The sequence below is a fragment of the Chionomys nivalis genome, chromosome 17, assembly GCF_950005125.1.
Source record: "Chionomys nivalis chromosome 17, mChiNiv1.1, whole genome shotgun sequence".
NCBI classification, from domain to species: domain Eukaryota; kingdom Metazoa; phylum Chordata; class Mammalia; order Rodentia; family Cricetidae; genus Chionomys; species Chionomys nivalis.
This window is the reverse complement of record NC_080102.1, coordinates 42,019,136-42,046,754: the sequence shown is the minus strand read 5'-3', so window position 1 is coordinate 42,046,754 and position 27,619 is coordinate 42,019,136. Positions and strand designations below refer to the sequence as shown.

At 37.8% G+C, this 27,619-nt stretch overlaps 1 protein-coding gene across 1 annotated transcript in view; it reads left to right on the top strand.

The window, feature by feature from the left end:
* Smc1b (structural maintenance of chromosomes 1B) overlaps positions 1–27,619 on the top strand; it is a 74,933-nt gene that overhangs the window by 23,969 nt on the left and 23,345 nt on the right. Inside the window, exons 10-17 of the mRNA XM_057792453.1 lie at positions 4,020–4,205; positions 6,550–6,729; positions 11,856–12,002; positions 19,667–19,804; positions 20,244–20,360; positions 21,500–21,606; positions 26,133–26,274; positions 27,088–27,233. Of these exons, the coding sequence (XP_057648436.1) occupies positions 4,020–4,205; positions 6,550–6,729; positions 11,856–12,002; positions 19,667–19,804; positions 20,244–20,360; positions 21,500–21,606; positions 26,133–26,274; positions 27,088–27,233 (1,163 nt within the window). The remainder of the gene's footprint in view (positions 1–4,019; positions 4,206–6,549; positions 6,730–11,855; positions 12,003–19,666; positions 19,805–20,243; positions 20,361–21,499; positions 21,607–26,132; positions 26,275–27,087; positions 27,234–27,619) is intronic.

The following is a 27,619-nucleotide window of genomic DNA, read 5'->3' as shown; positions in this document are numbered from 1 at the left end:
TCTTCAGGGAACTCTGTGTGTGTATCTGTCTGTCTATCTGTCAGTCTGTCGGTCTGTGTTTTGCTGGGGACTAAACCTAAGGCCCCTTGAATATTAGGCAAGCATTCTACCAACTAAGATATGTATCCCCAAGTCTTTTGTGTTATGCTAAATCTTTACTTTGAATCATGGATAATAGAATAGGACTGGGTTGCAAAATCTTGTTTCTTCAATTCATAGCAAAATGAAACAACCTTGTTTTTAAAAAATCCACTAGTACAGCAATCATATCTAATGGCAGAATGATATGGGATTCCCCTCTGTATGCTATGAATATGTTTTATTACCATTGGTTAATAATGAAGCTACTTTGGCCTGTGGCAGGACAGAATAGAGTCAGGCAGAAAAACTAAACTAAATTCAGGGAGAAAGAAGGCAGAATCAGAGACACACCATGTAGCTGATGAAGAAGAAAGATGCCAGAACCTTACCAGTAGTCCACATCGATTAGTATAAATGGGTTAATTTAAGATGTAAGAGTTAGCCAACATCCTTAGTCATCAGAGAAATGTAAATCAAAACAACTCTAAGATTCCATCTTACTGTAAGAATGGCCAAGATAGGCAATCTTACCAAAAGCAATCTACAGATTCAACACAATGCCCATCAAAATCCCAGCAAAATTCTTCACAGACCTCGAAAGAACGGTACTCAACTTCATATGGAAAAGAAAAAAAAAAACCAGGATAGCCAAAACAATCCTGTACAATAAAAACTTCTGAAGGTATCACAATCCCTGACTTCAAACTCTACTACAGAGCTACAGTACTGAAAACAGCCTGGTATTGGCATAAGAACAGACAGGAGGACCAATGGAACCAAATAGAAGACCCAGATATCAATCCACACACCTTCTAACACCTGATCTTTGATAAAGAAACAAAAAATATCAAATGGAAAAAAGAAAGCATATTTAACAAGTGGTGCTGGCATAACTGGATATCAACATGTAGAAGAATGAAAATAGATCCATATCTATCATGCACAAAACTCAAGTCCAAATGGATCAAAGACCTCAACATAAAGCCAGCCACATTGAACCTTATAGAAGAGAAAGTGGGAATGCATTGGCACAGGGAACCACTTCCTAAATAGAACCCCAGCAGCACAGACACTGAGAGAAACAATTAATAAATGGGACCTCCTGAAACTGAAAAGCTTCTGTAAAGCAAAGGACACAGTCAGCAAGACAAAACAACAGCCTACAGAATGGGAAAAGATCTTCACTAACCCCACATCAGACAAAGGTCTGATCCAAAATATACAAAGAACTCAAGAAATTGGACACCAAAAGTTCACATAATCCAATAAAAAAAAAAATGGAGTACAGACCTAAACAGAGAACTCTCAACAGAGGAATCTAAAATGTCTGAAAGATGTTTAAGGAAATGTTCAACATCCTTAGTCATCAGAGAAATGCAAATCAAATCAACTCTGAAATTCCTTCTTACACCTGTAAGAGTGGCCAAGATCAAAAACACCGATGACAACTTATGCTGGAGAGGTTGTGGGGAAAAGGGAACACTTCTGTATTGCTACAACCCCTTTGGATGTCAGTGTGGCGATTTCTCAGAAAACTAGGAAACAACCTTCCTCAAGACCCAGTAATACCACTTTTGGGTATATATCCACAGGATGCTCAATTGTGCCACAAGGACATGTGCTCAACTATGTTCATAGCAGCTTTGTTTGTCATAGCCAGAACCCGGAAACAACCTAAATGCCCCTCGACCAAAGAATGGATAAGAAAAATGTGGTGCATTTACACAATGGAGTACTACTACACAGCAGAAAAAAAAACGACATCTTGAATTTTGCAGGAAAATCGATGGAGCTAGAAAATATTATTTTAGTGAGTTAACCCAGACACAGAAAGACAATTATCACGTACTCACTCATAAGTGGTTTTTAAATGTAAAGCAAAGAAAGCCAGCCTACAAACTACAATCCCAGAGAACGTAAATAACAGGACACTAAGAGAGACTTACAAAGATCTAATCTACATAGGAAGTAAAAAGTAGAAAAAGACAAGATCTCTTGAGTAAATTGAGAGCATGGGGACCTTGCGGGAGGGTTGAAGGGGGAGATGCAGGGAGGGGAGAAGAGAAAATGTAGAGCTCAATAAAAATCAAGAAATAAGAATAACGTAAATAAATATTTCATTCGTTGATCCAGTTTATAAAAAAATGACCAAGATAAAAAGCACTTGATGACAGCTTATGCTGGAGAGGATGTGGGGTAAAGGGAACACTCCTGCATTGCTGGTGGGAGTGCAAACTGATATAGCCCTTTGGATATCAGTATGGCAATTTCTCAGAAACCTTCCTCAAGACCCAGCAATACCACTTTTGGGTGTATATATACCCAAAGGATGCTCAGTTGTACCACAAGGACATGTGTCCCAGCTATGTTCATAGCAGCATTGTTTGTCATAGCCAGAACCTGAAAATACCTAAAAACCCCTTGGCCAAAGAATGGGTAAGGAAAATGTGGTACATTTATATAGTGAAGTACTATACAGCAGAAAAAATATCTTGAAATTTGCAGGCAAATGGATGGATCTAGAAAACATCATATTGAGTGAGGTAACCCAGACCCAGAAAGACAAATATCATATGTAGTCACTCATAAGTGACTTTTAGACTTAAAACAAAGAAAACCAGTCTACAGTTCACAATCCCAGAGAACCTAGACAACAGTGAGGACCCTAAGAGAGAGACATACATGGTTCCAATCTTATATGAGAACTAGAAAAGACGAGCTCTCCGAGTAAATTGGGAGTATGGGGACCATGGGAGAAGGGTTCAAGGGGAGGAGCAAGGAAGAGGTAGCAGAGAAAAATGTATAGCTCAATAAAATCAGTAAAAAGAAATAGAGTAATAAAAACATAAGCTACACAAAGATGGAAAATACACAGAAAAAAAGATGTAAGAGCTAGGTAGAAAAAATATGCCTGAGCCATTGGCCAAACAGTGTTGTAATTAATATAGTTTTTGTGTTATTATTTGGGTCTGGGTGGCCAGGAAGTGAACATGCATTTTCCACTTACAGCAGAAAATGGCTGTAGTACAGATTTCTTTTACCTACCTACCTATTTATTTATTTTGCTTTTTCGAGATAAGGTTTCTCTGTAGCTTTGAAGCCTGTCTTGGAACTCACTCTGTAGACCAGACTGGACTTGAACTCACAGAGATCCACTTGCCTCTGCTTCCTGAGTGTTAGGATTAAAAAGGTATACCATGACTGCCTGGCCAGATTTCTTTTTAAAAGAAGGAGAAAGGACTGGAGAAATGGCTCAGCAGTTTAAATACAGAATTACTTGTTCCAAACTCTGTAGAAGCCAAACTGGTTAATTGACTAAATTCTGAAAATTCTAACGTAGTATGCCTTAATTTGGGAAGAAGCACAACATATATATGTGTTTTCTTTCCCACGTGGAGGGAATTAATTTTAAAAGCTAGAAAATCAGGGGGCAACTTCAAATGTTCTCTCAATAAGGGGTTCCTCCAGGATTTTACATTAAGTTAGGAAGCCATTTTTAATCCCTCCCACTAAATAAAATATGTTTTCCAAACAGGATAGAATTGCCTTGTAACAATATGCTAGTTAAAAACTCCAGAGAGAGCATGAGATATTCAAATAGTATACTTTTACAAAACATCGGCTGAGTCCCCACCTATATGTACTGTCCTCCAAGGAGAGTTAGTAGAGCAGGAATATGGATTTATTTAGTCACTTACTGTTCAAAGAAGGCAATTGGTTCATAATGCAGGAAAACAGTCAAGAGATTGTCCATTAGAGAAAGCAAACACCTGTTCACATTAAAAGTACTTAAGCATTCAGTTTAATTTTGAATATGGCTATTAAATTAGACATATAAATTGTATACAGTTATTTATACTGCTTTGTTACATTAGAAAACAGTTATATGTTTTTCATTAATGTATTTGTTTTCTTCTCCTGTTTTGAAATTTACTAAGTTTGGAAGACTGCTTGATCTGTGTCATCCTATTCATAAGAAATACCAACTCGCTGTGACTAAGCTTTTTGGCCGGTACATGGTTGCCATTGTTGTAGCCTCAGAAAAGGTAGCAAAAGATTGTATTCAAGTCCTGAAGGAGAAAAGAGCTGAACCTGAGACATTCCTTGCTCTAGATTACCTTGATGTAAGAAATTTCAATGTTTAGTATTTACTAGTTACCAAATTTAGTAAGTCTTTATTTTAATATGTCTTTAATTTAGTGACTTTGTTGCTCCAAACTGGCAGCTATGGGACAAGGGTGGGGTGAGAGGTGGTTATGTAACTTGGATGCCAGTTAGCCATTCATTCGAATGGCTGGTGTTTCTGAACTGGTGGGTGAATAATATCAAGCAACTGCTATCTTTCTTGACTTATATTACTTTTACCTAATCTAGTTTTGCTTCAATTCTACCTTAATGTCTTCAATTCTGTAACTAGAGAAGTACACTGCTCTGCCTTATACCAACAATATGTTCTGTTTTGTAACAAAGTATAAGAACTGGGTTAAGACGTACATATTGGTAACTCAAGTGTAAGTGTCTGGTCCTAATGTAAAGAGCAGGCCAAATTTTGAGTCTTGAGATGTGTGTTGAAATACATTAGCATAACTTAATCTAAATTCCTGAACTAGAAAAGGAACTTTGTCATTACTGTCCTTTAGAGATTCTTTTCACTGACAACTGAAGAAAATGTTCTATTTAGTTCAGTGGTCTAAACCCTGAACTGCAGGCAGAGTACATAGTGGTTAAGAGCATAGGTCAGTCCAGCATGGATCCTGGTGCTACTCCTAAGTAGCCCTACCAGTTAGTTCTTGAGTTTTCTGAACTTCAGTTTCTTTATCTATGAAGTAAAGGAATAAATCAACCTTGTTGGACTGTTGCAAGGGATCTTTCCCTAGCACAGTGCCTGCACAGAGGAGTAGGACCAACAAATGCTAGCTAACTGTGTTACTTAAGGTCACGCTCATCTTTTGTGCTCTGCTTCCATAGTTTTGCTTATGCGTATGCCCATGACAAAATTTTTCTCTTAACTCATTTGCCTGTTAAAATCTTTTTGTTGTTTCTTAGGGAGGTCAAGTTCTAAAGTGTAGCTTTGACTGACCTAGAACTTGCTATGTAGACCAGGCTGGCTTTAAACTCTTTTTTGTTTGTTTGTTTGTTTGCTTTTGGTTTTTTGAAACAGGGTTTCTCTGTGTAACATTCCTGGCTGTCCTGTAACCCGCTTTGTAGACTGGGTTGACCTCGAACACTGAAATCTGCCTGCCTCTGCCCCCTGAGTCCTGGAATTAAAGGCATGTGCCACCATGCCTGGTAAAAATAATTTTTATTTGTTATTCATTTTTCGAAGCAAACACATATTATACAGAAGTCTGATACAGGAGAGTCTGAAGCAATGGCTTAGCACTTAAGAGTACTGACTGCTCTTACAAAAGACCTGGGCTAGGTTCCCAACACATAGCAGCTAACATCCATCTGTTAATTCTAGTCATAGGTCATACATATAAAGCTCTCTTCTGACCTCTGTGGGCACTTCATGCATGTGGTGCACGTTCATATATACAGACAAAATTTTTTAAAAATTAAAATCTTATATAGGAAAAAACAATGACAACAAACAAAAATCTTACACGGGGCCATCAAATGCCTCAGTGTATAAAGGCATTTGCCACTAAGCATGACAACCTGAGTTCAAGGTTCAGTCCCTCTGCCTACATGGTAGGAGAGGAGCCAATTCCCATATATTGTCCTCTGACTTCCAGAGTCATCCAGAGGACAGTTAAATGCACATGCGCACACAATAAATAAATGTAAAAAATAACCTTATATAGAAATATATTAATTATAAAAAGAATATTTCTTTTTATTACATAGTTCTTAAATTCTACTTTAGAGGGTTTTTCTATACATTCAGGCCATGTGAACATATGTATGCATATATGTGTATATATCTATCCCATGTATGTGCATATATATATACCTTTTAGTATATATAGGATTTTTGTTTTAACAGAAATGAGATCATATTTGCTAGTTTTCAGTAATACACAATGGATATATTTATGACTTGTAGACAGAAACCTGAAAGTATATCTATGATAGGAAGGCTGTCATTTCAGCCCAGAGGGATTTTGGTTTTGGTTTTAATTCTGTAAGTGTTATACTGCTTTTGGGTTCATAGCTAAGTTACAACTGCCTTCCACTATGGTTTATGATTTAAAGAATACAAATCACTTCTTATATATTGTATGTTTCAACTAGTAAGTGGCAGGTGAATTTGGAAGTTTTTTTTTCTGGCTTTTGATGAAATTTTTATATTTTTGAAAAAATTTTATCATATAATGTGGAACATAAGTTTCTTATGTTCTTATTGAAAGTTCATTGCTTATAAGAACAAATTGTTAACCCTTGGATATACTGTGAAAAAATGTAATAGGCATTTGGTTTTTATTTTAGTATAGCTAATTTACTACATCTCCCTTCACCCTTCAGATCAAGCCAATTAATGAACGACTAAGGGAAATTAAGGGCTGTAAAATGATGATTGATGTTATAAAGACTCAGTTTCCTCAGCTAAAGAAAGTGATTCAGTTTGTTTGTGGAAATGGCCTTGTCTGTGAGACAGTGGAAGAAGCAAGACATATTGCATTCAGTGGACCTGAAAGACGGAAGGTGAGAGACTTGATCACACTTCCAGCTAAGTGTTCTCATTCTCTCTCCCTCTCCTTCTTTTCCTCTCTCCATCTGTTCATCTCTCCCTTGCTTTTGTATATTATTTTTAATAAGGAAAACTAGCCTAGGTAGGACAACCTAATATGGTTTCAATTGATATTGGATAACTATGAACTTCTGATCCTCCTGCCTCTGCCTCCCAAGTGCTGGGATTACAGGCGCGCACTATCATGCCCAGTTGTATATGTGCTAGGGATTGAACCCAGGGCTTTGTATATTTAAGAAAGCACTCTACCAAATGAGCTACATCTTTAGCTCTTCATTTGAGTCTTATAAAATTAACTTCTGTAACGTTCTCTTTATCACAAATTGTATTTTAGAAATTTGATTTATTATAATACCCTAAGGCAGTTGAGTTTTTCACTGTGTGGAATATATGCCCTTGCTGATCCCTGTATTTTCCTTGCATTTTTCTATGTACTACGTTTGAATAACAGGAAGGATTTTTGTTGCTTTCTTTACATTCTCTATTCATGTGTATCTTAATGGGAATGTGTTTTTAATTAATTAATTTATTTGTTATATATACAGTGTCTACATACCAGAAGAGGGCACCAGACCTCATTATAGATTGTTGTGAGCCACCATGTGGTTGCTGGAAATTGAACTCAGGACCTCTGGAAGAGCAACCAGCGCTCTTAATTTCTGGGCCATCTTTTCAGCCCCGATAGAAATGTTTTTATATTATGAAGTTTTATTGTTGTTTTTCAAGAGAGGGTTTCTCTGTGTAGCTCTGACTGTCCTGGATCACTCTGTGGGCCAGACTGACCTCAAATTCACAGAAATCCGCCTGCCTATGCCTCTTGAGTGCTGGGATTAAAGGCGTGCACTGTCATCACCAGGCATACATTGAAGTTTAACATGATTGAAATGTACTGAATACTAGTCTTTCAAATGAGTGACTTTCCTTTCAAAAATAAATATTTTAGGGGCAGTGAACATGGCTTAATGGGTAAGAATGCTTCCTCAACAGGCATACAGACCTGACTTCAAATTCATAACACACACATAAGCCAGGAATGGCTCCACATGCCTGTAACTCTTAACATTAGAGGACAGAAACATTTGGATCCCAAAATCTGGTTAATCTAAATAACAAGCCTCTAGTTCTGAAACACTGTCTCAGAACATTAAGGCAGAGAGCAATAGACACTCCATTTTCTGCTTTGACCTCTACATGAACATACACATATACGTACACACAAATATATTGTCTCACCCAGTTTGTGTTTCATTGAGCAATGCTAAAGTATTGCTCAAGTAATTATATATTATTTTATAAAGTATATCAGTACTTAAGTGCCTAAAGTAAGCCTAATGGTGTTATATAGTAATTACAGTGACTTTGGGTAAGTTCATGAACTCTTATTTTTTTTTTAAAGATTTATTTATTATGTACACAGTGTTCAGCCTCCATGTATGCCTGCAGGCCAGAAGAGGGCACCAGATTTCATTACAGATGGTTGTGAGTCACCATGTGGTTGCTGGGAATTGAACTCAGGACCTCCGGAAGAGCAGTCAGTGCTCTTAACCTCTGAGCCATCTCTCCAGCCCCTCTTATTTTTTTCTTATTTAAAATTGATGAGTTAATATTCTTTCATAAGATTATGAAGCTTACATTAAGAGCATCATGCATAACACCGCCAGAATCTCATAGATGGTTGTGAGCCACCATGTGGTTGCTGGAAATTGAACTCAGGACCTCTAGAAGAGCAGCAAGTGCTCTTATCTCCAGCCCCAATAGGAATGTTTTTACATATTGAAGTTTTGTTGGTAGTGGTGGTTTTCTTTTTCTTTTTTTCTTTCTTTTTTTTTCTTTTTTTTCCCGAGACAGGGCTTCTCTGTAGCTTTTGGTTCCTGTCCTGGAACTAGCTCTTCTAGACCAGGCTGGCCTCGAACTCACAGAGATCCGTCTGCCTCCTGAGTGCTGGGATTAAAGGTGTGCGCCACCACCGCTTGGCTTTTTTTTGTTGTTGTTTTTGGTTTTTTTTGGTTTTTTTGGTTTTTTTGATACAGGGTTTCTCTGTAGCTTTAGAGTCTCTCCTGGAACTAGCTCTTGTAGACCAGGTCTCAAACTCATAAAGATCTGCCTGCCTCTGCCTCCTGAGTGCTGGGATTAAAGGTGTGCGCCACCATCACCCAGCCAGGTAGTTTTATTTTCAAGAGAGGATTTCTCTGTATAGCTTAGGCTGTCCTGGAATTCACTCTATAGACCAGACTGACCTCACCCTCTGGAGCAAATAGTCCTTGTAAATAGTCCTCATGATCAATTAACAGTTATCTAAGATGCTTAGCATCAAAAAATCATTACAAAATAAGCTGTTCTTCTAAGAAGAACTTCCATTCTTAAATTGATCATTTTTATTTTTTTATTTTTATTTTTTATTTTTTTGGTTTTTCAAGACAGGGTTTCTCTGTAGCTTTGGTGCCCATCCCGGAACTAGCTCTTGTAGACCAGGCTGGCCTCGAACTCCCAGAGATCCGCCTGCCTCTGCCTCCCGAGTGCTGGGATTAAAGGCGTGCGCCACCACCGCCCGGCTGAATTGATCATTTTTAACATAATACTGCATACATTTGGTGCTCCTTCATGTTATTAAGGGTTACATGATTACTTTTTTTTTAAAAAAAGATTTATTTATTATGTATACAGTGCTCTGTCTGCATGCATGCCTGCAGGCCAGAAGAGGGATCCAGATCTCATTACAGATGGTTGTGAGCCACCATGTGGTTGCTGGGAATTGAACTCAAGACCTCTGGAAGAGCAGCCAGTGATCTTAACCTCTGCGCCATCTCTCTAGCTCCATGATCACTATCTTTTAGTAACCACCATCATTGATTTCTATATGTTAAACATAAACAAATTTAATGCTACCTATTAAGATATCTTATTGTGTGAAAATTGTATATTTATAAAAGAGATTCTTATTTTATGTATATGGGTGTTTTGCATAAATGTATGTCTGTGCTCTGTGTGTGTGGCCAGTACCCATGGAGGCCAGAAGAGGGCATCAACTTCCTTGGAATTGGTGTTACAAAGTTACATGTGAGCTTCCATGTGGTTGCTAGGACTCAAACTCAGGTCTTTAGGAAGCAGCCAGTGTTCTTAATCACTGAACCATCTCTCCAACCCCTTTAAAAGAGATTTTTAAAGATTATATGCTCGGTTAAAGCTATTTGTCCCTTTATTTAACACACATTTACACTTCATTTCTTGTTCATAACATTCTTTATCTCATTATATTATGTTCTTAGTATTTCAGAATTTTAATCTGGTTTATTTGTATCTCAACTATATTCCAGAATTGTAAACTTTTTTTCTTCTGCCTTTTAGGTTTAGTAAAACAATTTGTATAAATACCACATTTTCACAGAAATTCTTTCATCTGCAATTTGTGCTTTTGTTTTACATTTCAAGTGGCATTGCAAAATAATCTACTTAAAAAAGGGCAGCATGTATAAACTACTAACAATACCTACAAACAACAATGTAAAATAAACAGTTCTGCTAGGCATGGTGGTACATATCTGTAAGCCCAGAGGACTTGGAGGACGGAGACAGGAGTGTCGGAAATTCAGGGTCATCATTGGCTATCCACTGTGTTTCAGGCCAGTTTAAATTACTTAAGACTCTGTCTCAATAAATAAATAAATAAGCAAAAAAGGCAAGCACAAAAGACACAGCTTCTCACAGGGCTGAAGAGATGGCTCAGCGTTTAGAGCACTTGTTTTCCAGAAGTCCTGGGTTCAATTCTCACAACCATCTACAACTCTTTTTATAGGTGATCTGATGCCATCTTCTAGCCTCCATAGGTACCAGGCATGCACATGATACACATATATACATACATACAGGCAAAACATTCATACACAGAAATTTTTAAAAACTAAGGAAAAAGGATATCAATAAAATAACTATATAAGGCTGAGGGTAGAGTACTTGCCTAGTATGCTTGACTAAGGCTTTAGGTTCTTTCTTACTTTTTCTCTGAGATATGCACACTAATGTGAAGTATGATCCCTGAAGACATTTGTACATGTGTATTTCCAGAAAAATATCTAAGAATTTATACACAAATTTTGATTATCTGTGGGGAAAGCAGCTGGGGGCTAGGGCCAGAAGTGATTTTCATTCTAATGAAGTAGAAACATTTATAAGATGTTGAAAACTGATTAATTTATTCCATTAAAGTACTCACTTAAAACACTATAAACTCCGCCGGGTGGTGGTGGCGCACGCCTTTAATCCCAGCACTTGGGAGGCAGAGGCAGGCGGATCTCTGTGAGTTCGAGGCAAGCCTGGTCTCCAAAGGGAGTTACAGGCAGGCTCCAAAGCTACAGAGAAACCCTGTCTCGAAAAACCAAAAAAAAAAAAAAAAACAAAAAAACAAAACAAAAAAAAAAAAACACTATAAACTCTGGGCAATTTTATACCTTGACTTTAAATTGCATTCTTTATTCATTTTGGAGAATGCAATTGTTATTAAGGTAGTTTTTATAGTAGGCTATTTACATATATGGCAGAATAGTCAAAACAGGATTATGTAATACAAGTTATTTGATGTTAAACATAATTTTTGCGTCTTAGTATTATATATAAGTTTGGAACTAATATATAGCTTTTTTATGTGTTACATGTCCTGGTCTTTTATTTATTGATTTTATTTTTTAAAAAAATAAAACAAACTATCTTTTTTCATTTTGCATACCAATACCAGTTCCCACTCCCTTCCATGTCCCCTTTACCTTCCGCTCCCCCATCTACTCCTCAGAGAGGTTAAGGCACATTGCTTTGGGGAAGGTCCAAGGCCCTCCCTACTATATTTAGGCTGAGCAAGGTATGACTCCAAAGAGAATGGGTTTATACAACTTATTTTAAACCTCTGTGGTTGCTTTTAATTTCTCACCTAGCCTTAGTAAAAATGGGTTTTATATTTGTAGTTGTATTTCTTCGTAAGGTAGTATTTTATTAGTAAAGTTTGAAAAGTGTTTTTCACATCTATAAAATCTCAACTTCAAAAATTGTCTTAAAATACATTTCTCTAATGTAAAATGTTTTTATGATACAGGCAGTAGCACTTGATGGAACGCTATTTTTAAAATCTGGAGTGATCTCTGGAGGATCAAGTGACTTAAAACACAAAGCTTTATGCTGGGATGAGAAAGAGCTGCACAGCCTAAGAGACAAAAGAGGCCAACTAGTCCAAGAGTTAAAGGTAAATCCTTATACAAGTTACAAAGTATTAAGGAAAGTAATTGTGCAAAACCAAGCCATTTTCCTTATTAAGTTCTGTGAGTTGCTTGTTTCCTGTGCCTTTTTATTTTTCTTTCCTGGTGTTTTGAGACGGGCTGACTATGGCTATTCTGGAACTCACTATATAGTCCAACCTGGCCTCAGATACCTGCTTCTGTCTCCCAAGTGCTAGGATTATAAAAGTGTCCTACTACATCTGGCTCCCTGCACACATTTTTGTATTATGTATTATTAACTATTGTAAGTTATTTGTATAATAACTAAATTAGTACTTACTCATATATGTTGTACATTTCTTTGCATTTTTAAAAATATTTATTTTGGCCAGGCATAGTGACACACACTCTTAATCTCAGCACGCTAGAGGCATAGGCAGGTGGATCTGTATGAGGTTGAAGTCAGCCTGATCTACAATAGTGAGTTCTAGGACAGCCAGGCCTACATTTTTTTTTGTTTGTTTGTTTTTTTTGTTTTTTGTTTTTCGAGACAGGGTTTCTCTGTGGCTTTGGAGACTGTCCATGAACTAGCTCCGTAGACCAGGCTGGTCTCGAACTCAAAGAGATCCGCCTGCCTCTGCCTCCCGAGTGCTGGGATTAAAGGCGTGCGCCACCATCGCCCTGCCAGACCTACATATTGAGACTTATGTCAAAAAGAAAAATCCCCTAGGAACTGTGTTTGCAGATATGAGTCATCATGTGGGCGCCGAGGTCCTCTGAAATAGCAGCCAGTACTCTTAACCTATGAGCTATTTCTTCAACTCTAAGTGTATTATATCTAATAATTTCTTTTTTTCTAATAATTTCTAAATAAAATTTTAGTATAGAATCTTCATCAATGTAGTAAGAGAATATATATGAGTAGATAAAATTTGTTACCAAAACACATGGCTATTTTGCTGTCACACTTTGCTGATTGGTTTTATGTCAAACCGACATAATCTAGAGTTGTTATAGAAGAGGAAGCCTCTATTGAGAAAATACTCCTACCATTGGCCTGTGATGTATTTTCTTAACTGGTGTTTGATACAGGAGAACCCAGTTTATTGTGAGCAGTGCCACCCCTGAGCTGGTGGTATTAGGTGCTATACAAAAGCAGACTTAGGTAGCCATGAGGAGCAAACCAGTAAGCAGAGTTCTTCCATGGCCTCTGTGTCAGTTCCTGCATCCAGGTTGCTGCCCTCCTTGAGTTCCTGCCTGACTTACCTCAATGATGGGCTGTTAACCTAGAAGTATAAAATGAAATAAACCCTTTATTCTTAAAGTTGTTTTTGGTCATGGTGGTTTTATCACAACCTAATTAGGGCACATAATGTAATATGGGTAATGTAATCCAGCATATGAATTATAAAAGTATACTTATGTATAGAAAAGATAATTTTATAAAATTCAGCAGCTAGGCCTAATTAAAATGCCAAGTAAAAGAGTAGTTGGTTCAGGGCTGAAGAGATGTATGATGGCTATTCTTAGTCGTCAGCTATTTTTGTTTGCCAGCTTGACTACTTCTGAAATTAAAACCCCCAAATAGAGGAGCACACCTGTGAGGGAGTTTTACTTATTTTGAAGTGGGAAGATCCATTCCTAATCCATATCTTTGATGTAGGAACACCCACCTCTAATCTGGGCCACACCTGGTGAAAGCCTATAAGTGTATGGGAGCTTCAGTCTTTTCCAGCTTGCTCTCACCTTGCTAACAAGTCCATTCTTTCACTGGCATTGAACCTACTTCTTTGGAATTCTGGCAGATACCGAAGATCAGCTGAGACATCCAGCCTTGTGGACTGAAGACCTACTAGATTCTTGGACCTTCTGTTCATAGGCAGCCATTGTTAGATTAGTTGGACTACAGTCATAGTCTATAAGTCATTCTAATCCCATGGATGGATGGATGGATGGATGGATGGATGGATGGATGGATGGATGGATGGATGGATGGATAGATAGATAGATAGATAGATAGATAGATAGATATAGATAGATAGAAAGATAGATAGATAGATACGAAGGAGATAGGTAGATATTCATTCTATAAGTTTCATTTAACTCTGGAGAACCCTGACTAATACATATTTTGGTACCAGAAAGTGGTTCTAGAGTAACAGAAGTATAAGGATGGATATTTTTAGTATCTGTAATAGGCTTCCCTATTTGCCAGCACTTATAGTTACTAAAGCCTCTCCAATTACTGAAGCCTCTCTTAGAAGCATGGAGAATTCTGAAAGCCCATAGTATGAACTATTTTTTAAACTTGAGACAAATGCATTTAATTATCCTGGTTCATCAATTGTGAGTGGTGGCAGACTTTGTGACTATATATAAAACTTTGACAATTTGTGGAAAAATAGGAAAAATTATGATACTGGTCACTTCCTCCTAATATCTTCACATAAATTGACAAAGAAAAAGAATAAGACTCATCATACAATTAACCAACTTACACATCTCAGAATATGATGAAAGGCAGCAATGAACTTAGTGATAAAATTTACCAGCTCCAGATATGCATTAACAATCTAAATTCTTAAGTGTGTCGTGGAAGAGAATCTTCTCTCCAGTAGCCACAGCTCATGTTTCAGAAAATAAAAATAAAGCTGAATTACAGCAAAAATTCAAGTCTCAACTTCAGAGGGTGTCAGCAGTTAAAGTATAGGCATTAATTGGTAAAGAATGGGATCCTATAACTTGAAATGGGGATGTGTAGGAGAACCCTATTGAAGCTGAGAACTTTGAACCTTCAGATTCTCAAGGATTTATCTAAGGAAGTAGTTTCTCCACTCTTCACAGAGGATATGCTGCCATTCCTTGAAATGTTGCCTTTTCTTTCTTTGACTGACAATACTGATATCCTTTGAGACCCACCAATAGTTGACTCTAGACCTACAACCAGACTTAAGGCAAAGCTCGCTCCTAGAGGAGAGATAGAAAGTGTAGTCTATGAAGAGGTGCACTACAAGCCAGGCGGTGGTGGCGCACGCCTTTAATCCCAGCACTTGGGAGGCAGAGGCAGGCGGATCTCTGTGAGTTCGAGACCAGCCTGGTCTACAAGAGCTAGTTCCAGGATAGGCTCCAAAACCACAGAGAAACCCTGTCTCGAAAAACCAAAAAAAAAAAAAAAAAGAGGTGCACTACACTAATAAAACACTTAGTGAGTTTGCTAATTCATTCAAACAGAAGTCTGAGGGAATATGTGTGGGAATGTATTTTAAGGGTGAGGGATAATGGTCAAAGAAACATAAAACTGGATCAGGGTGAGCATATTGATATGGGCCCCCTGAGTAGAGATTCTAGGTTTAATATGGAAGATTGGACAGTTAAAATAAAAGTGGGGGAGGTGTCCAGAGTCTGTTTGAAAGGTTGGCTGAAGCAGTTTTCAAAAGATGGCCTACTGAAGAGGAGTTAGAGATGCCTGATATCCTTTGGCCTAGTGTTATTGAAGGGATTTTAAAGACTCAGGGAAATTGCAATGCAAAGAGTGAGTACACTTTGTAAAACCTAATCCTCTACCATGGGAAATCCTAGAAGTCATGCTCTTCACTAATTCTCTAAGATTTAAAATTGTGAGAGGGGCACCAGCACATTTGAAGAGCTTTGCCATCAACCTTTACCTTGTGCCAGGCCTTAGGACTAGAGATGCTGATGCTCTGTTGGATGAATTAAATGCTATGGATTTAATTGGGCCCTGAAGTAGCAGGGCCAGGTGGCAACACTGAATCACCAAAGTCAAGTGATTGCAGTTATTGTAATGGGCAACACAAAGGAATGTGTCCATAATGGCCTGACCTGTAATGGTTAGCATAGGCAAATTGAATATTATAGTGACTTGATTTGTGTGGCCCTTTGGTACTGGCTAATCAATTATGGTGTTTCTTGGTATGAAATAGATAACAAGTGTATTGTATTTTTGTTCAATCTCTGGAAGTGTAAAACTTCTCAAACAAATGAAAAAAGTTTACATTGGATTATGACAAAAGGGAATCTTGACTCATGAACTGATTTCCAGACTTGAGCCAGCTTACAGACCTAGTCTCCTTGGATGAAGGGATGGCCAGGTTCCCCTGAAGAAGGATCTTGATGAAATACCTAGAAGTTCTACTGTTAACCTTCCCCCAGACCTTCCCCAGAGGGACCTACTGCCTTTTACAAGGTTAACTGTGCACTGGGGGAAAGGAAGTGACAAGAGTTTGGGGGGTCTGTTGAATACTTGTTTTGAACTGACACTGATTCTGGGAGATCTCAAGAAACATTGTAGCCTTCCAGCGAAAGTAGGGACTTATGGGGATCAGGTGATTAATGGAGTTTTGCTTGAAGTCCAACTCATTAGGTTCAGTGGATCCCCAAACTCATCATGTGGCTTCTTCCCCACTCCCAGGATGTATAATTGGGGGTAGATATACTTAGAAGTTGGCGGAAGCATCACACTGGTTCTCTGACATGTAGAATGAGGGCTGTTTTGGTTGGAAAGGCTAAATGGAAGCCTTTAGAGTTGCCTCTGCCAAGGAAGATAGTGAATCAAAAACAGCATCACATCCCCAGAAACTGCAGAAATTAGTGTTGTCATCAAGGACTTGAAAGATACAGGGCAATAATTCCCATCACATCTCCCTTTAACTCTGTCTGACTGATACGGAGTGTTAGATGGATTGTGGAGAATGACAGTTGACTATCAAAAACTCAATCACTCCAATTTCAGCTGCTGTACCAGATGTGTCCTTACTTGAACAGATTAACACATCTCTTGGTACATGGTATGTAGCTTGTAGTGATGCCAAAGAAAATGACCCCCATAGGGAGTAGCTCTATTATGAGTTATGACCTTGTTGGAGAAGGTGTGGCCTTGTTGGAGGAAACATGTCACTGTACACCCGGTGTGGCACAGTTCACTTCCTGTTGCCTTTGGATCAAGATGTAGAACTCTCAGCTCCCTCTCCAGCACCATGTCTGCCTGCACGCTGCTATGTCCCACCATGATGGTAATAGGATAAACCTCTGAAACTATAAGCCACCCCAATTAAATTTTTTCCTTTATAAGAGTTGCTGTGGTCATGGTGTCTCTTCATAGCAAGAGAAACCCTAAGACACAGCTATTGAACTAGAAAGTGTTTGGGGTTGGTTTTTTTTTTTTTTTACTTCTCTATAATATAAAGATATGTAAGAAGGAAGGTTCATTCTTTGCTAGTTTGCTCTCAATGGCAAGTCCATTCCTTTACTGGCATTAAACCCTACTTCTTCAGGATTCCAGTGTATACTGAATACCAGCTGAGACATCCCGCCTCATGGACTGTACAACTACTGGATTCTTGGACCATTCATGGATAGCCATTGTTGGATTATCTGGACCACAGCCTATAAATCATTCTAATAAATTCTCTTTCTCTAGATAGATTTATTCTATAAGTTTTATTACTGTAGAGAACCCTGACTAATACAAGGTGGCTCAACAGTTAAAAGATCTTGCTGCTATGAAAAAAATAATGACATCTTGAATTTTGCAGGAAAATGGATGGAGCTAGAAAACATTTTGAGTGAGGTAACCCAGACCCAGAGAGACAATTATCACATGTACTCACTCATAAGTGGTTTTTAAACATAAAGCAAAGAAAACCAGCCTACAAAACACAATCCCAGAGAACCTAGACAACAATGAGGACTCTAAGAGAGACATACATAGATCTTTTCTATATGGGAAGTAGAAAAAGACAAGATCTCCTGAGTAAATTGAGAGCATGGGGACCTTGGGAGAGGGTTGAAGGGGAGGGGAGGGGAGCAGAAAAAAAGTAGAGCTCAGTAAAAATCAAAAAAATTTCAAAACAAAAAGATCTTGCTGCTATAAGCAGAAGACCTGAGTTTGTTTCCCAGAACCCATGTTGGGCATCTTACAGCCACTTGTAACTCTAGCTCCAGTGGATATGATGCCCTCTTCCAGCCTCCACAGGTACCACACACACAATTATTAGTGACTGAAAGACAACACCTATATGACCAAGAAATAAGAAGACATGCTCTCAATGGTATACAAATTGAGGTTGCTTTATTCTTGTAAATAAGTCTTGAAAATTTCAGTACATGGTTCTAGTGAAGTGTAAGGAAAAGAATATTCATCCACTGCTTACAGATGTTAAATAAGAAGAACAATACCGCCGGGTAGTGGTGGCGCACGCCTTTAATCCAGCACTTGGGAGGCAGAGGCAGGCAGATCTCTGTGAGTTCAAGGCCAACCTGGTCTACAAGAGCTAATTCCAGGACAGGCTCCAAACGCTACAGAGAAACTGTGTCTCGAAAAACCAAAAAAGAAAAAAAAAAAGGCAAAACAAACAAAAGAACAACAATACCTTTGACAAATAAATCTCACTATAGTGAATGTCTTGCATTAAATAAAACACCAATACTTGGGATATAAACATGAGTGTGTTGTTTAGCATTATTTTTCACTTTTTTAAAATATTATTTATTTATTATGTATACAAGGGCACCAGACCTCATTACAGATGGTTGTGAGCCACCATGTGGTTGATGGGAATTGAACTCAGAACCTTTGGAAGAGCAGACAATGCTCTTAACCACTGAACCATCTTCCAGCCCCTGTTTTTCACTTTTTGTGTCTGTATTTTTTGTTGGAAAGTTCGGTAGTTTTTTTGTGAACGTTGTATGCTATCTTATTCCAGATGACAAATGTACTTATGCACCCAATCTTTTTATTTTATTTTTATTATATGTAATGTGTGTATATATATGAGCCACAATTAATAAAAACTCAGAAATGGGTTCAACCTGAAGATCCGACAAGTAAAACAGCCAGCCACTGGCTCTTACCTTTACCTCAATCTAAAAGGGTGATCCTATCTCTAGAGAGCTGTTTCCTCCCATTTTATAATCCTCTCTAGGGCTGGGATTAAAGGTGTGCACCACTGTCATTAAAGGCACACACTGCCCAGTTTCTATGGCAACTAGTGTGGCTACTGGGATTAAAGGTGCATGTTTCCATAATCTGGTCTGTAATGCTGTTTTAGTCTCAGATCTTCAGGCAGTCTTCATTTATTAAAATATAGTTGAAATGCCACTACATATATATAATATGTAAATGTGTGTGTGTGCGCACGCGCGTATATAGAGAAAGAGTTTTTGCTTAAATGTATGTCTGTGTACCACATGCATGTAGTTCTCATAGAGGCCAGAAAAGGTCATCAGGTATTCCCTGGGACTAGAGTCAGACAGTTAGGAGCTATTGTGTAAGTGCTGAGAATTGAACATCAGGGTCCTCTATAAGAGAATCCAGTGCTCCTAACTACCAAGCAGTCTCTCCAGCACCTCCACCCCTTTTTATGTTTATGGGTGTTTTGCCTGCACATAGTTTGTGTATTACCTGAGTGCCTGATGCCTCCTGCAGAGACCATAAAGGGGCATTGGCTCTCCTGGTACTGAAGTTATAGATGATTGTGAGCCATGTGTGTTCTGGGAATTGAACTTTGTTATCGATAAAAGCAGCCATCGCTCTTAATCTCTACATTCCACACACATTATCTCTTTTCAGAGGAAGTTGAATGGTTGTGTGTAAAATCAGTGAATATTATGAAAGCACTGAATAGTAAAAGTGCTTTTACACTGTAAAATGTTCTCAAATTTCTCTGTTTAGGAATTAATGAAGACTCTCCGCAAGGAAACAGATCTGAAACAAATACAGACTTTAGTACAAGGAACTAATACACGACTCAAATATTCACAAAATGAACTAGAGATGCTTAAAAAGAAGCACCTTGCTGCATTTTACCGGGTAATGTAGACTTTTCTAAAGATTGGTGGAAATTTGTATCACAGCATAGAATTTAAGAATGATATTTATGATACCACTGGTGGTACATGACTTTAATCCTTGCACTTGGCAGGCAGAGGCAGGTGGATCTCTTGAGTTTGAGGTCATCCTGGTCTAAAGAGGGAGTTCCAGGACAGCCAGGGCTATTCAGAGAAACCCTGTCTCAAAAAAAAAATGATATTTATATAACATTATGTAATTGTAGGTACTTTTTGCCATGTTTAAGATTTTGTTACAGTCGTTGATGATTTCTGTAGTATTTAATCATGTTGTCTGGCTGTGCCAGGGTCCATTGTAGCTAACAATTCTTCATTTGTTTATTGTAAAAGACATCTATCATGTTTTTAGCTTTACTGTATAAAATAATCATGTTCTTAAGCAAAATTTTTTTTATTATTAGGAACAATCTCAGCTACAAAGTGAACTGCTGAATATTGAGTCTCAGTGTGCTATGCTGAATGAAGGAATCAACAATCAGCAACAAAAAATTGAAGAATTTCAAGATAGAATAGATAAGGTGATAAATATTGTACTTGTTTTTAAATGGCATATAGAATATAGTTCTAGATCAGAGCTAGGGCTTCTTGACTATGTATACATAACTGTGGATTCAAGATTAGCTCAGAAAATCATCCTTTGGATGTTGTTATTCACTCATGCCCAGAATAGAGCGTAATATCAGAATAGGATCTACCAGTACAGAGGATTGTGGACGTCTGTAGTTTCCCATGGTTTCAATTATGCACTGGCATTAATGTTACTTACTACCATCTAAGTTTTATCATATTTATGTTTAACTGAAATCCACAAGTTTGGGTTATTTTGGTTTTAGGGTTTTTTTGTGTTTGTTTGTTGTTTTTCGAGACAGGGTTTCTCTTTAGCTTTCGAGCCTGTCCTGGAACTAGCTCTTGTTGACCAGGCTGGCCTTGAACTCACAGGCCTGCCTCCGCCTGTGAGTTCTGGGATTAAAGGCATGCGCCACCATCGCCCGGCTGAAATCCACAAGTTTTTAACATGACTTATTATTGAAATGCTGTTGTATTTGAGGCTAGATATTATTGTTGGATTGAGATTGTGCCAGATTTTTGGAATTTATTAGTGAGTCTGTGGTCTAATTTTGAATTGTTTTTACTATCCAAGATGTTTCATCTTACTCATATAAAGAATATATTCTTTAGCCGGGCGGTGGTGGCGCACGCCTTTAATCCCAGCACTCGGGAGGCAGAGGCAGGCCGATCTCTGTGAGTTCGAGACCAGCCTGGTCTACAGAGCTAGTTCCAGGACAGGCTCCAAAGCCACAGAGAAACCCTGTCTCGAAAAAAAAAAAAAAAAAAAAAAAAAAAAGAATATATTCTTTTTTCATGTAGAACATTATATTTTAGCGGGGCTAAATAGAATCTCCACAGGTTTATATCAGACAGTGCATAATACCATTTTGTAAATCCAGTTCATGAGCTTTTTCATGTAGATTTCTGAATAAGAACTGTGAAAACATACAAGCGTAGTTTATGGAGATAAGGAAGAGAAAGTACTGGGCTGAGTGCACTGATTAGCTTTTTGACTAATTCAGGAAAAACTAAGAGTAAAAAATTTTAGCATTGCTTATGTACTTTTAAAAATGGTTATTAAATCAATTGTTTTAAAATAATTTGAAAGGTAGAAGATGAAATATTCCAAGACTTCTGTGAAGAAATTGGTGTGGAAAATATTCGTGAATTTGAGAACAAACATGTTAAACAGCAGCAAGAAAATGATCAAAAAAGGTATTTTTGTTTAAAAAATATTGGTAAGCAGTAAAGGTATACATGTCAAAAATAACTATTCCCTAATTTAAAGGAATTATGCTTGAGCTAGACTTTATTTCAGTTCATCAAAAAATAGCTAGTAATGTTGTGCTTAAAAATAGCTCAGTAATTGATCACACTTGTCTTGTATATACAAGGCTCTGCCTGGGTTTCATATTCAGTACTACAGAGAATGGAGAAGCTAGTAAAAATTCAGTTTCTTACAAAGAAATTTAGCAGAAACTGTAACAAAAAGGAAAGCATACTCATTCTTTTTATAAAGAAGTTAGCTTGCCAGGCAGTGGTGGTGCACACCTTTAATCCCAGCACTTGGGAGGCTGAGATAGGCAGATCTCTAAATTCAAGGCCAGCCAGGTCTACAGAGCAAGTTCCAGGACAGGCTTCAGAGATACACAGAGAACACCTGTCTTGAAAACACAACAACAAAAGTTGATTTCTTCCTAAATTAATCTATATACCACCTATATGTAATTTTTTTGATAGACTGATTCTAAAGTTCACATAGGAAGTAAAGAAAAATACGAGGGAAACTAGTGAATAGTGGGACAAGAACTTTCATATTGTACTTTATTTCATTTTAGAGATTCAAGTTTATATGTGAATGTCTGTATATATGCTATGTGCACGTGTGTAACAACTTTCTGTAGAGGACAGGAGAGAGTCAGAACCCCTGGAGCTGGAGTTAAAGCAGTTAGAAGTTACCCAGTGTGGGTGCCGGGAACCTAAGTCTTCTTTCTTTTAAAAAGGCAGCAAGAGCTTTTAACCACTTGTAACCACCTATCTCTCTTGCCTCAGTTGCCAAATTTTAAAACATAGTATAAATTATGAGCTATTAGCTCATAAGTAGAGTCCAGAAATATACTCATATCTACAAGGAGGGATTTGATATTTAATGTCAGTAGACAAAAGTTGTACTTTTTAATAAATCATGTTGTCAGGCTGTGATGGTGCTCACCTTTAATCCCAGCACTTGAGAGGCAGAGGCAGGCTGATATTTGTGAGGTTTGAAGCCAGCCTGGTCTACATAGAGAGCTCCAGGACAGCCAGGGCTCCATGATGGAGACCCTATCTCTCCACCCACCCTCCCCCATTTGAAACATTTGAAAAGAGAAATGTTTTTCAAATCAAATTAATCAACATTTGTCTCAAAGTCTTTCTGTTAATCTCTATAATGCTTTCATATCCCATTCATTCATTCATTCATTCATTCATTCATTCATTCATTCATTCAGTTTGTATTTATTGTGTGCTTTTCATGTGCCAGGTGCTTTCCCTAGGGGCTGAGAGTACAACAATGGAGAAGAGTCGTGATTCTTTTTCCTGTTGTAGGTCCTTTACATTTCTCCATAGATTTTAGGATCAATTTTTCAATTGCTATTGTGCCTTAAGAGTTTCTATTGCTGTGAAGAGACATCATGACCACAGCCACTCTTCTAAAGGAAAACATTTAAGGGAGCTGGATTACAGTTTCAGAGGTTCAGTTCATTATCATCATGGCAGGACATAGCAACCTGCAGGCACACATGGTGCAGTAGACATGGTGCTGGAGAAGGAGCTGAGAGTTCTACATCTTGATCGCAAGCAACAGGTGTCTATGAGTCACACTAGGGTAGCTTGAGCAAAGGAGACCTCAAAACCCACCTTCTCATAATGACACACTTCTTCCAAGGTCACACCTCCTAAGTGTGCCACTCCCTATGGAGGCAATTTTTTTTTTTTTTTACAAATTACCACATATTCTTTTTTTTTAAAAGATTTATTCATTTATTATGTATACAGTGTTCTGTCTGCATGTACATCTGCAGGCCAGAAGAGGGCACCAGATCTCATTACAAATGAATCGTGAGATACCATGTGGTTGCTGGGAATTGAACTCATGACCTCTGGAAGAGCAGCCAATGCTCTTAACCACTGAGCCATCTCTCCAGCCCTCACCACATATTCTTAAAAAGAACTTGTGAGTTTCTATTTGGATCATACTGATTTAGAGATCAACTTGGGAAGAATTAACAACTAACCACAAACATGGTATCTATTTTAGGTCATTTTTAATTTCACTCATTAATGAACTTTAGTTTTTAGTATATAAGTTCGGTCTTGTATGTATTTCATTATTTGTGTTTCTCAGCATATAATATATCTGTGCTTTTGCAAATTGAGTTGTTTTTAAATTTTAGTTTAAAATTGTATGTTGGTAGCATATTGAATAAAATTACGACTCTATGGGTAAAGCACTTGTGAAACCTTGAGACCTGAAAGCCCCAGAATTCGTGGAAAGGTTCAAGGAGAGAATAGTTCCACAAAGTTGTTCATTGACCACACTTGCACTGTGGTATAAGTGCCTCCACCCCCATATCATATACACACACACAAATTATAATTTATAAAACTTTTTAATAAAATAAAATTAGTATTCCTTAAACTTGTATCCTAAAACTTGGCTAAATCATTAGATCTCTTAGCCCTTAGACAGATTCCTTAGAGTTTCTACATGGAGAATTATATTCTCAGTAAATTCTCAGTAAATAAAAAGTTTTGTTTCTTACTGATTAGTTAGTATTCTTTTCTTATTTCTTTTTCTTTCCTATTACACTAACTTCATAATATTGAATAAACATGGTTAGAACAGACATACTAATTCTTAAGGAAAAAAGTTTTCAGACTTTTTTTTTTTTTGGTTTTTCGAGACAGGGTTTCTCTGTGGTTTTGGAGCCTGTCCTGGAACTAGCTCTTGTAGACCAGGCTGGTCTCGAACTCACAGAGATCCATCTGCCTCTGCCTCCCAAGTGCTGGGATTAAAGGCGTGCACCACCACCGCCCGGCAGTTTTCAGACTTCTACAGTAATGTATAATTTATATAAACTTTAAGATACTTTTGTCAAGTTGAGGAATTCTTCATGGAAATTCTCACTGTATATGAAATTTTAAAAGTGTTGAATTTTTAAATATTTTCTCTGGTAACTATTTAGATCCTTATACAGTTAGCATTTAAAAGATATGTTAAGTTTCAGTAATAAATTACATTGATTTTCAAATGTTCAACAATCTTGCATACATAAAAAGTGCCCAATTTAGTCACCATGTACTATCCTTTCCCAAGTTTGAAGTTTATGTATGAATAGCTATTCACAAAGACTGAGAATAAATATAGATTATAGCTTAAAGAAAAAGTGGGCAGATAATGTATATATTATAAAAGGTTTAAGAAACTGTCAACTACCTCTGGGTAGTGGTGACGCACACCTTTATTTGCGGCATTTATTTATTGAGAGGCAGAGGCAGGTGGATCTCTATGAGTTAGAGGTCAGCCTGGTCTACAGAGTGAGTTCCAGGACAGCCAGGGATACACAGAGAAACCCTGTCTCAATGAAAGAAAGAAAGAGAAAGAAAAGAAGGAAGAAGGGAAGGAGGGAGGGAGGGAGGGAGGGAGGGAGGGAGGGAGGGAGGGAGGGAGGGAGAGAGAGAGAGAGAGAGAGAGAGAGAGAGAGAGAGAGAGAGAGAGAGAAAGGGACAAGTGAGAAAGAGAGAAACTTGGGCCAGGTGGTGATGGCATACGCCTTTAATCCCAGCACTCGGGAGGCAGAGACAGGCAGATCTCTGTGAGTTCGAGACCAGCCTGGTCTACAAGAGCTAGTTCCAGGACAGGCTCCAAAGCTACAGAGAAACCCTGTCTCAAGAAAAGAAAAGAGGAGCCGGGCGGTGGTGGCGCACGCCTTTAATCCCAGCACTCGGGAGGCAGAGGCAGGTGAATCTCTGTGAGTTCGAGACCAGCCTGGTCTACAAGAGCTAGTTCCAGGACAGGCTCCAAAACCACAGAGAAACCCTGTCTCGAAAAACCAAAAAAAAAAAAAAAAAAAGAAAAGAAAAAAGGAAGGAAGAAAGAAAGAGAGAAACTGCCAATATATACATCCTGATGCAAACAACTAGGATTTTAATATAGTATCAGAAAGTTTGGCAATGACAGTAATTATGTTAAGGATATTTTTACATTTTTAGGGTTAGTAGTTTATGGTTGTGAATTAACAGTCACTTTAATAGAACATTACTGATAAAGTTACCTAGAATCTGGTATTTGCTTCAGATAATCCAGTAACTATGAATGGTGTTGTAGGTGAAACGAGTCAACATGAATTGATGATTATTAGATTGGGTAAGTTGCATGTGGTTCATAATAGCATTCATTTTATTTTTATTTTTGAAATTATGTGAAAAATATTAATAAGGGATAGAGAAATGTCTCAATGGTTAAGAGCACTTACTGCTCTTGGAGAGGATCTACATTTGGTTCCCAGAACTCACATCAGGCAGCTCACAATCACCTGTAACTCCAGTTTCTAAGATCCGATGCCCTTTAGCGTCAGTGGACATCTGTACAAATGTGGTACACATAAACCTACATATATACATAATTTTTTAATCTGGAAAAATTAAAAGAATCAACATACTTTTCTGACCACTTATAATGCTTGATTTTATTATACTAGATTAGAGTTTGAAAAACAAAAAACTCGCCTTAGTATTCAGCTTGAATATAGTCGAAATCAGCTTAAGAAGAAACTGAATAAGATCGACACATTAAAAATGACTATCCAGAAAGGCAGAGAAGACATTGATAACCTAAAGAAGGTAATTTACTATAGGTGGCTGAAGTACCATTTTGTTGAAGTTATGGCTTCTTTCACTGAGTAGCAAGTTTTTGAGCACCTAATGGTGCATGGTTGGGATGGGGGCAACATATTTCAGAAATATTAAAGTAAAATGAACAGAACTGATGAGTTATTGGATGTTAAGTGGGAAGAAAAAGAGGGTGCCAGAGATGACTCAAGCATGTAGATGGAAGGAGAATTCTAGACTGGAACTACAAAATCATGTAGATGGAAGGAGAATTCTAGACTGGAACTACAAGATTACTGGTTGAGTTCTGGTTTGTTCATTTTCAGAAGCAGTTTCACTATATAGCCATGCTGGTCTCAAGCTCAGAATTCTGTCCTAGCCTCCTGAGAGCTAGATTATAGATATGTTCTATATATCTCAGACAAGGGCTGAGATTAAGGGAGGTGGAGAACATGGTACAATTGAGAAACAGTGGAAAGACAGAAGAGAAGGCAGTGAAGAAGTACAGCACTGTGGGAAGGAAGAAGTGATGAAAACTGTTAAGACAGGCTAGTGTTTTATAGTCTCATGAGCACTTCCACTGGGCAAATGGAACACAAGTCGGGTGGCAGCAGATTGAAGAGTGGATTCAAAATGAAAGACAGAGGCAGGAAATTATTATGAGCTTCCAAAACCTGTAAGATGAAAGAGGGTCACAATCTGTGACAGTTGAGCAGCCACAGGGTAAGGGGATTTCTCTTAGGATCAGTAAGCATTCTTAAAGATAATAGCAGAACCTTTTTGTATTAATATAAAATGTTGTATACACGAATTCTCTCTTTTCAGACTGAAGAAGAATATCTGAAAAGCGTGGATGAACTCATGATAAAGCAAGAACAAGTTAAGGAAGTACTTGCCTCTCAGAGTTCTAATATTGAGAAAATTCATATTCAAATTGAAGAGGAATGCAAGAAGTTTTTGGCTATTGATAGGTAATTAATACTTCAGTTTGAAAGACCTGGCTAATATTTTAATCTTATACTTCCAATTTGATATTTCTTATCTAAATTTGTTTGAATATTTACCCTTTGTTGCTCTTGGTCCCACATAACATCTTCCAAATGTTCTAAACAGGGCAAAACCAGGACAGTTTACAGTGAAGTTCTTTTTGGCAGCTGAAAACATGAACCCACATGTAGTCCTTTACCCTGAATCTCTTTTGATACTGGTATTTTCCTGTTCCAGGGATTCCCTCTTGTCTATGTCTGCACTTAAAACAGTATCTGGTATCTGACAAGTGTATTGTCATCATGATGAGGACAGTCAGTCAGTGCCTTGAATCAGCTGATTTGTGTCAAAGTGATATCTGCTTTCCTGT